Below are 10,047 nucleotides of genomic sequence, written 5' to 3'. Positions count from 1 at the left end.
AGTATAAATTAGTCAATTTCTGAAGAGAAGAGTCATGTTTTCTCCAGGCTGCCATTGAACCCCAGTCCTCTCCATGTCCTTACCAGAATGCGGGCCCTCTCTCTGTATGGTTTATTAAACAGTGAGTGCTGTATGGGACACTGAAAATCTTATCACCATTTCACGCACCCCATGATTGGCGGGGCCAAGTGGTTATGGGTGGGCTAACACACTAGTGGGTGGGGCCAACACAAGCATAGGCAGAAAAAGTTTGGAGAACAGTTTTCTGGTGGGAGGCAGCAGATTAAAGCTGGGGCACTTTTCAGGCACAGTGAGGGAGTGAGTAAAGTTTATTTTCTTGAAGACAGGTTCCCTTTAACAACAAACCTACCTTCCTACAAAATCTTGTACGTTACCTGGGGACTACCAGTTTTAGCAGATGGAAATAAATATTATGTCAGATGATAACTCTGTATTTCTCAAAATTTTATTGTCTGTTATTGAAATGACAGATGAACTTTTCTTGACAAGGTTCTCCAAATGAAAGCCTCTTACAATATATACATTCTGCATTAGTTATATCACCATGTGTATGAGCTAAGAAGACTTCAGCATTTCTTGACCATTTTGTGAAAGAGGGGACAAGGTTAATTGAATGACCCTGGAAGGTACGAGAATTAAATTGAAGGTTGTTCCCACATCATCCGTTTTGTTGGTCTCTATCTTGAAATTCTCCAGTATCTAAAAAAAATATTGGAAACTCTTATTTAATCTTTATTAATGGTTAATGTATTCTCAAGAATAGCTACTTACTAGTGTATGATCACATGTAATCTGGTGAAGAAATTTTGTAGGTTCACCCTCAAGCCCTTTTTAGTTTTTGCATTTCCATTTTTCATTCCCCAATTTAAAAAATCCATAACTTTTTTTTATTTTTCAGTATACAGAGCTGTATATGGGCTTGTTTTCTGCGTAACAAATTGTACATCTTAGTGATGGTATGTAATATTGCATGCCGTGTACTGGAAAGCTAAAAAAAAAAACATTTGTGCCTTTTTCACTTGGACCCTGTTTTTACAGCATTCACTGTGTGCAAATGACATCTGCCCTTTATTTTGGATTGGATTGGTACGATCACAGAGATACCAAATTTATAAAGGTTTTATTATGTTTTAGTAGATTTCATAGTAGCATAGTATCATAGTATATAAGGCTGGAAAAAGACACAAGTCCATCAAGTCCAACCTTTAAGAATTAAATGAATGTTTTATCCCACATCCAGGCCCCTCTTGAACATGTACATAGAGTCCGCCATAACAACCTCCTGCGGCAGAGAGTTCCATAGTCTCACTGCTCTTACAGTAAAAAACCTTTGTCCATGTTGATGGTAAAATCACCTCTTATGCTTTTTCCCATAAGGTATGTGTTTTTCACAGGACTTTTTCAGAATATATGAGAAAAAGTCCCATTTTTGGGGGGGGCTTTTGTCTTTGAGAACATTAAAAAATGAAAATATTTTGTACAAAAAAGATTTTATTTCAGCGTACAGAGCTGTATAAGGCTTTTTTTGTGGAATAAGATGATGTTTTCATTGCTAACATTTTGGTAGATGTATGACTGTTTGATCACTTTTTGTTAAAATTTTTACGTGTCTCAAAATGGCAAAAATGGAGTTTCAGACATTTGGGTGCTAATTTCCACTGCGGGGTTCAACACTGGAAATAACCATTTTTATATTTTGATAGATGTGGTATTTCGGGGGGTGATGATGTCTAACATGTTTCTGATTTTATATGTTTATTTTTAGATCAGTTCTTCAGTAAAGGGGGTGAATAGACCTATTAGGTTTTTATTAAAATGTTTGTAATTTTTTCCTTTTTTTACCATATTTTTAGACTCTCAAGGGTACTTGATCCCTAGGGGGTCTGATTGATCCTATCATATTCTGTATTTCTACTTTCTTCATACACCTGCTGCCAACCATGACGATGTGGAACATCATGATGCAGCAAGTGGTTAAATAATCTATTCAATACATTGAAATATTATGTGGGCCCTATGGCTTCTAAGGCTGGGTTTTAGGTAGCTCAGGGCCTGCAACTTTTTATCTTGCTTGACAGCTTCATGAAATTAGTGAATGCATTGTTGTTATTTGCATTTAACATAATTTTACATACATGGATAAGGAAAAGTTGCATTTCCATTTCTGCCACTCTTCTGCCAAGACACTGTCGAGGACCAAAGCCAAAGAAAAGACCTCTAAAATGAGTTGATCCTTCGCCTAACCAGCGTTCAGGAGAAAATCTTTCAGGAGAGGGGAAGGTATCTGGATTCCGACCCATTGCATACAGTCCAACCTGCACCAAAGTCTACAAGAAGAGAAAGATATATTAAGTAAACATAAAATACGGTAAGTAGTAATAATATGGCTATATTCGTTTGGAGATGTAGTGCTAGTAACCAAACTAATACAAAATCGGCAGCATATTAATCATCTAGGTTCTAGGAATTGCAGTAATGGCCCCACTGCCAATAACCACTCCCAGGTTATTTGCCATATGGTCAAAAATTAGAACAGCATCCGTTCCTGTGCTTCTCTGCTCCCATTTATGTGGGGGAATGCTATTAATGTAACTACAAATGTGTTTTACTGAGTGGTCATGTGAACAATTAACATGTTATTACTATTTATTTATAGAGCACCAATTCTGTGGTGCTTTACATTCAAAATAGACAAAAACTACAGAGATTAGGAAACAATTGTAAGGAGGACCCTGCCTGTGAGGGCTCATAGGGGAGATTGAGACACAAGGTGAAGGAGCATAGCAACGGGGTCACTACGTGTAGTAGGCAATCGTAACCAGATGGGTTTTCAGGTTTTTTTTGAAGGTTTGTTGGAAGACAGTCTGTCATGTTTTGGTAGAGAGTTCCAGATTACGGGATAGATTCTTGTTATCTCTGTAAAGCTTTGTTTTCCCTGCATTCAGGTTACATGACAGGCAAGAATACATTTTCATTGCAGATCCTCAAAAAGCTCTCCTGGTTGGCAATCCCTTCTATATATCCCTTTCGTGTGATGGTGCTTACCCCCTTTGGTATCATGTAGTTGCGGATAACTGTATCCCTCTGGGTATATCTCTGTAATGTAATAGCAACAGGGTGCATCCTAAAATAAACAAGGGACAATCAGCAAGGTATGTGTGTAGAAATGTATTGTAGATGCACCAGTGTTTATTCCCGCCCTTACCTGAGAGTTTCTTTTAAAGCTGCTTTGACCAGTGGGATCTTCTTTAGTATTTCTGTCAAGTCATTTCCAGAGACTGCCCTGGCAGCTAGAATTTCAGACCTCAGCTTCTCTTGGACACTTGGGGCTCGTGCCAGCTCATACATGGTCCATTGAAGGGTCATAGATGTCTGCAAACGTAGCATAGGAATAATGGTGGAATACAATGGTGGAATACAAGTTAATTCGATATAGTACGAATAGTACGTCATAGACACATTTATCTCAGTATGCAGAATAACCTGCTCACAACTAGCTGTAATAATGCAGGAAAATAGGCAGATTATTCCCTGTGTTCCATAAACTGCTTCCGTACTAACTTGGATTAGACACAATGGGGCTCGTTTACTATGGGCTCCGCGGCCACACTTTCGTCGAGTTTCCCGACTTTTTCCGCTTTGCGATGGCTTTCACACGACAGAAATCGGGGTGCGTGGCCGTCGGTAAACCCAACGGATTCGGGAAAACCACAGAATTTAAAAAACGAATTGTGTCGCAAAATCAATCACTCGCATACACCAGAAATAGGTTGGTGAACTCCGGCGGACCTCGGCGGACCTCAGTGCAGCGGCGACACCTGGTGGACATCGGGCGCACGACCTTAGTGAATTGCCGAAAGACCCGAATCCTCGTCGGAGAACGTGCCACTGGATCGTGACAGGACCGGGCAAGTAAATAAATACTTTTATTGTTCACAAGATCAATGTATTGTTTAATTTTCATAAATAATTCTTAAAAGATTCCCCCATTTTAATTCATACACTGGATTTAGTTATAATATTAAATCCGAGTTGAAAATCCGAGAAACAAAAAAAAAGGAAGCCACATTAGTAATACACTTGGGGTATGTGACGTGCCACACACCCTAGGGGTACGCAAGGTCAATTAGGTATGGTTTTTACAAACAACCCTTGGGCATATGGGTTCAAGGAAGCACAGAAAGTGAAAGAGAGTGGATCACATGACTTCCGTCAACAAACTCACCCACAGCCCTCAAATTAGATGAAAAATTTGAATTTTTTAATGGATTTAATGTATTTCGCCTAACAGACGGATGGCAGAAGCCATGGCAGTGAATTAAATTTACTTTTTATTCTATCACATTAAGTTCCCCCCTATTCACAGGATGGTGAGCTGCTGGGTTCCTCACTAATCAAGAAAATGTTCTTTTCCCTAAATCATTAAAGTGACAGGTCAAGCATGCACACTGCCACTTCATTCATTGTCTATGGGACTTCCAGTGACATCTCAACATAGTTTGGACCCCTGTTGTGATTCATGTGGTAGTACCACCCAGACCCCCCAATTAACATATTATCCTCTACCCTGCAGATAGAAAACATTTTTAACACCTTAACGTGGTTTTCCCATGAAAGAAAGTTTTAAAATTTCAATCCCCTAGTGATGTTTACATGATAAAGATAATTTTTACCCCCTTACTTTACACACAGTTTTATTGCTGTTTTAGCTCCTATAACTCAGTGATGGTCAGTTTAAGATCCCAGTGTGGGGGACGGGACCTCTCTAAGCAGACACTTCATGATCCCTCTAGTGCTGTGAGATGCGGTGTCTTCACTTTCTTTTAGCTTAGGAACATTGTACTATTATCTGACATATAGAAAAAAGAAAAATGAGACAGATCAGAGTTGAGAGATGATGAGATCAATGGGATGGATATAACACACAATGACACACTTATGGAGCTCTGTTACATCTAAGCTATAAAATACACAGTAAGCTCTGCTATACCGCCTTCCCCTGCTATAAAGATCTTATCTTGCCTGTAGCTTGTAGATTTAGTTTCCTCACACTGCTGCTTGCCGGCAGGAAGTGTCTGTGTGTGAGCTGGTCTTGGAATGCAGATGGGAGGGGCTTGAGTGCAAAGAGACTACATCAAGCAGAAAGGAGAAGATTTTCATGAGAATCCGCCCTGCCCAACCGTAAGCCAGAAAGTTTATGGTCTCGTCCCGTGGCAACCAAAAATTGGCCCAAAAATTGAACCAGAACTGATAAAGATGGGTTGGAATTATACATGTGAAATGTTGTAATTTTGATAATGACAGTTGTACTGCCCACTGGCAAATGTTATGCAGGTTAAATGATGTTCATAAATTTGTCCATTATGTAACATATGTTTGTTTGCAGGCGCCATCTAATGGCCAAAGTTAATAACTACTTTACATTCTGTTTTCCCCACCCACTAGCAGATACAAAGGATTGTGGGTAGGAGAAAGGCAGTTCCCTTCATGTCTACACAGAAAGGAGACGTATGTTCAACCATCTTAACCCTTGTTGTAGTATAGCCCGTAAGAAGACTGTCTATAAGAATCTATAGCTACTAGCAGTTATAGGACCACTCTGTATAAAGTCTCTTATATGAAGTGTAATGTATAGATCTGTAATTGCACTGTAATTGCACAGATAGGCCCAACCTCATGGTCGGCCATGTTTGGTCCCAGACTGTATATGTATCAGCTTGTTTCCTGTTATATGCTAATGTTATGTATGTAACATGCTCTTGTTATATTATTGTACTATTCTAATAGCTTGTACTGTATATCCCTGTTTTTCTTCAGTTTCACCTTAATCCTACATCAGTTTATTAAAGCTACGGACTTTCTCCCAGTCTCATTTGTTGAACTGTAGGAAGGCATTTAACTGCCTGTCAAGCTCCGCATAGACCCCGGGGGTACGTGAAGTGGGGGTAGGACAACAGTGAAATAGAGAATGTGTTATTTTGTTATCCTGAGCATATTCAAGAATCTTGTGTTTGTGGGAATACCTCTTTAACAACATACCCCTACAACAGCTCAATACCCCTTAACAGACAACATTGAGCTGCGTAATGTAACTAACACCCATGGCTAACATCTACAATTGGTGAAGGCATTGATCTTGTTAACCTTTTAAGCGCTCCCATCAAATGCAATGGCAGCACTTAAATGACAATGACACAGGGGCGTAACCATCTTGGATTTGGTCAGCGCCCTGTGACGTCTTCAGAGGTAACCGAACAGTAGCTATGACAGCCGTGACCCTCAGTAAGGTTCCTGTGGCTGTCATAGCAAGATCTGTTAAAGAGTATACCATTGGCAATGGTAGTATTGCAGTATATTGTACAAGTGATCAGACCCCTTAGGGTTCAAGTACTCTAGGGGGCCTCAAAACAATGATGTCAGAATATGCTATATCTAATATTCTTTTCTTCCATAGAAAAGGTACCAATGCCAAAGAATAAAGGAAAACTGTCATTTGGAGCATGCAGGGAAAGGCCTAAAAACAAAGCCTGCTAGAATATGGAACAAGTACATTTTTTCATCAATTTTACAGTGTGTGGATTTTTTTTCCAGTTTCCCAGTACACAGCATGAAATATTAAAGGGGTTGTCCACGTTCAGCAAGTGATTTGTGTAAGGTAAAGTTATCCAGTTATGCAATTTTCCAAAATACTTTCTGCATCAATTCCTTGGGGTGTTTTTTTAGATCCTTTCATTATACAAACAATAATATTTATTTGCTGAAATGGGAATATCCCTTTAAGTGCCTTTTTGGAAACTTGGTAAAAAAAACTTGCAGAAATGTAAAAGGCAATGGATTGGAGAAACACATATTCAGTAATGTGAATATATGAAATAAACATTCTATTCATATTTAATAGCATTAAAGGGGTTGTCCACAAATAATTGATATGGTTTGTGTAGTAAGAAGTTATACTTCCTATATACTTTCTCTATCAATTCGCCACAATTTTCTAGATAGAGAGCTTCAGTTCAGCTTCATGTTTACCTCCAGTGGATAGAAATCTGTCCATGGTCATGTGATGTCACACAGGTGCACGGGTCATTAGTATCACAGAGAGTAATCAGAGCTGTGTGTTATAACCAGCCGTGCACCTGTGTGACATCACATGACCACGGACAGATTTCTAACCACTGAAACTAAACAAAGAAGCTTCCTATAGCAAGACAGCAAGCAGAGATCTAGAAAACCGTGATGAATATTGGAAAATTGTATAACTTTTACTTACACAAACAATGTCAATTATTTGCAGAAAGTGGACCACCTCATTGAATGGACACTAACGGATCAATGTGTATGATATAAAATACAATCAGATCATTTTATTTCTTTTGTCAGGGTAACAGTGCAACAGTTTATTGATGCATCTGTCATTGGGGTTATCAATGAGACAATAAAAAGGGAATAAGTCATCATCCACATTCCATAACAGAAACATTATTATTTTATAGAAAACAATCAGTTTTCATTCAATTTCTCACCGTGTCCACGCCTCCTACCATCAGTTCTGTAACGCTAGCTTTAATGTCCTCAAGTGGAAGCTGATTCTGAAAAAGAAGACTGGAAAGGACTCCTGAAAATGTATCGTCTGAATGATGCCTTGAGGATCTCAGGATACCTTGTATGCAGCGATCAGCTGTGAGAGACAACATTTTCAATTGTGCATAAGTGGACTTGGCATTAATATTAGATTTTTAGAAATGACACACAGGGCTGTTTTAATTTCAACAAGGTTTTATTGTTTGAAAAACATAGTGTTTGTGTGGGTCTCCTCCGGCTGCTCCGGTTTCCTCCACCACTCCAAAACATACTGGTAGGTTTATTAGATTGTGAACCCCATTGGGGACGGGGACTGATTTGACAAGCTCTGTGTAGTGCTGCATACTCTGTGTGCGCTATATAAATAAAGAAATTATTATTATTATTTATTATTATTATTACCATATTTTTCGCTTTAAGGGCGCCTTATATATGAACCGTACTTACAGACAGCTGCCTTGAACAGTGCACAGGTCTGCCACCTGCTGGTCATTCATCCTTATAATCCGATGTACCTTATATATGAACCTAGATGTTTTAGCAGGGATTTATTGATGGTGCGCCTCACAATCCGGTGCGCCTTATAGTCCGAAAAATACGGTGTAGGAAAATGCCTTACAATAGGTCAAAGCACAACAGTGTTGTTTTACAAAAGTGGGTGATGATCAGAGGTGTACCCCAGCATCTGGGATATTGGATGTAAATATGCTGTAGGTGTGTATTTGTGATGTGTATATGCTCTAAATGTATATGCATATGTGTGTATGATTCATGGGTGTTTATGGGTATGTATGTGTGTACATGCTGTATGCATATATGGTGTATTTTTAATGACATTTTTTTAAGGGGCCCTATTCAGAAGTTTGCTATGGGGCACTTACAAGAGCGACTCAGTAGGGCTGTGTATGTATATAAATTAATTAGGAGGGCACTGTAAATATGATAACAAATGAGGGGGCATTTCATTTATGAAAAATACCAGTGACATGTTTATGTGAAACCACTGGGGGTACAATAGGTGAATATGTAAATGAAATCACCCCAGTTAAAGAAGCATTAAGGCATTTGGAAGATTTCCAGACATTTGCGGTTTCCATGCAATGTGTCATTATAGAGAAAAATCTATTGAGATCTTTATACAATTACGATTCTCAGTACACTTAGGATATGGCTATGTGTACTAGTGCTCCCATTTTTTTCTACATTTTATTTCTTTGAGAGATGTCAATCATTGGTTAAAGAAGCAATTTAGCATTTTTTGACTTTGGAATGCCTGTGTTTTATGTTTTATTTATTTTTTTATATGTGTTTTAGGAAAAGATTGGTGAAATTTTGCCTGGCAACAAAATTTGTTTGTAAATTATATCTGTTTTCAATGTAATCTGTTTCCTAAACATTCCATTAAACATTTCAACATCATTCTTAAGTTTCTTGTTCCTACAGTAAGCTTTTCTCTAACACTGGAGGCATTTCTCCCCCTCCCTTCTGTGTGGGACAGATTCTCCTCTCAGTACTCTCACACTGCATCAGCCAATGGTCCACATGAAATACAAACAGTGTAAACTGTGCAGAGAGCTCCAGATTCATGTATTAATGTATTGAAAATAAGAAAAGAGATAAGTATGGATGACACGAAATAAGCTTTATTGGTATAACATTTAAAACACACTTAAAAACCCTAACATTGGGTGCATATCACAAAAACTCCCCAAAATAACCACATAGACAAAATAGATGAATAGAGTATAAACAAATACTTCCCCTGACGAAGCCCGCGAGCCGGGCGATACGCGTGGGGCATCTATTCCTCCCCAGACCAGATCTATTCACATGGTAATGTAGTGTTGCACCTTATTTGTTTATACTCTATTTGCATTGGACCTCATGTTTATAATATTTACCCTCTGTGTGAAAAAACCTCTTTGACCCTTGGTCCTAGGTATTTCTGTGCATCTTCTAAGACCACTAATTACTTTAATACTATCTGTTGTGGCTTACTCTGTCATCTATTTTGTCTATGTGGTTATTTTGGGGAGTTTTTATGATATGCACCCAATTTTTGGGTTTTTAAGTGTGTTTTAAATGTTATACCAATAAAGCTTATTTCGTGTCACCCATACACATCTCTTTTCTTATTTTCAAAACATTAGTATTCTTTAGATGTGTGACGAATTTATTATTCCATACTGTTACCCCACTTTTCTAGCAGATTCATGTATTGTTGTGAATGTTCCTCATGAATCTGGCACCCCCTGAACTCCTCAGACAGAATGCAGCATTTTTTTTCTTGGTGCACTTAGTACTTAATTCTGCAGCATAAACTAAGTACTAACACGCCACTTTTGGTGCACATTTTTTCTGTCTTGTCGGACACAGCCGCGACACAAAACTGGCGCAGACACTTTGATAAATGTGGGCCATAATGTTTCAGATTTAAAATCGGGAATC

General features: G+C 38.5%; 1 protein-coding gene across 1 annotated transcript in view; it reads right to left on the bottom strand.

Annotated features, from left to right (window-relative positions):
* Positions 1 to 387: 387 nt before the first annotated feature.
* The window catches only part of LOC140127303 (cholesterol side-chain cleavage enzyme, mitochondrial-like), a 49,640-nt gene continuing 39,980 nt past the window's right edge, over positions 388 to 10,047 (bottom strand). The window contains exons 5-9 of the mRNA XM_072147836.1: positions 7,542 to 7,696; positions 3,227 to 3,393; positions 3,067 to 3,145; positions 2,157 to 2,348; positions 388 to 720 (exon numbers count right to left, since the gene is read on the bottom strand). Of these exons, the coding sequence (XP_072003937.1) occupies positions 577 to 720; positions 2,157 to 2,348; positions 3,067 to 3,145; positions 3,227 to 3,393; positions 7,542 to 7,696 (737 nt within the window). The 3' untranslated portion in view covers positions 388 to 576. The remainder of the gene's footprint in view (positions 721 to 2,156; positions 2,349 to 3,066; positions 3,146 to 3,226; positions 3,394 to 7,541; positions 7,697 to 10,047) is intronic.

The sequence above is a fragment of the Engystomops pustulosus genome, chromosome 4, assembly GCF_040894005.1.
Source record: "Engystomops pustulosus chromosome 4, aEngPut4.maternal, whole genome shotgun sequence".
Taxonomy (NCBI): Eukaryota; Metazoa; Chordata; class Amphibia; order Anura; family Leptodactylidae; genus Engystomops; species Engystomops pustulosus.
The sequence above is the reverse complement of the archived record's forward strand: the minus strand, read 5'-3'. Positions and strand labels throughout refer to the sequence as shown.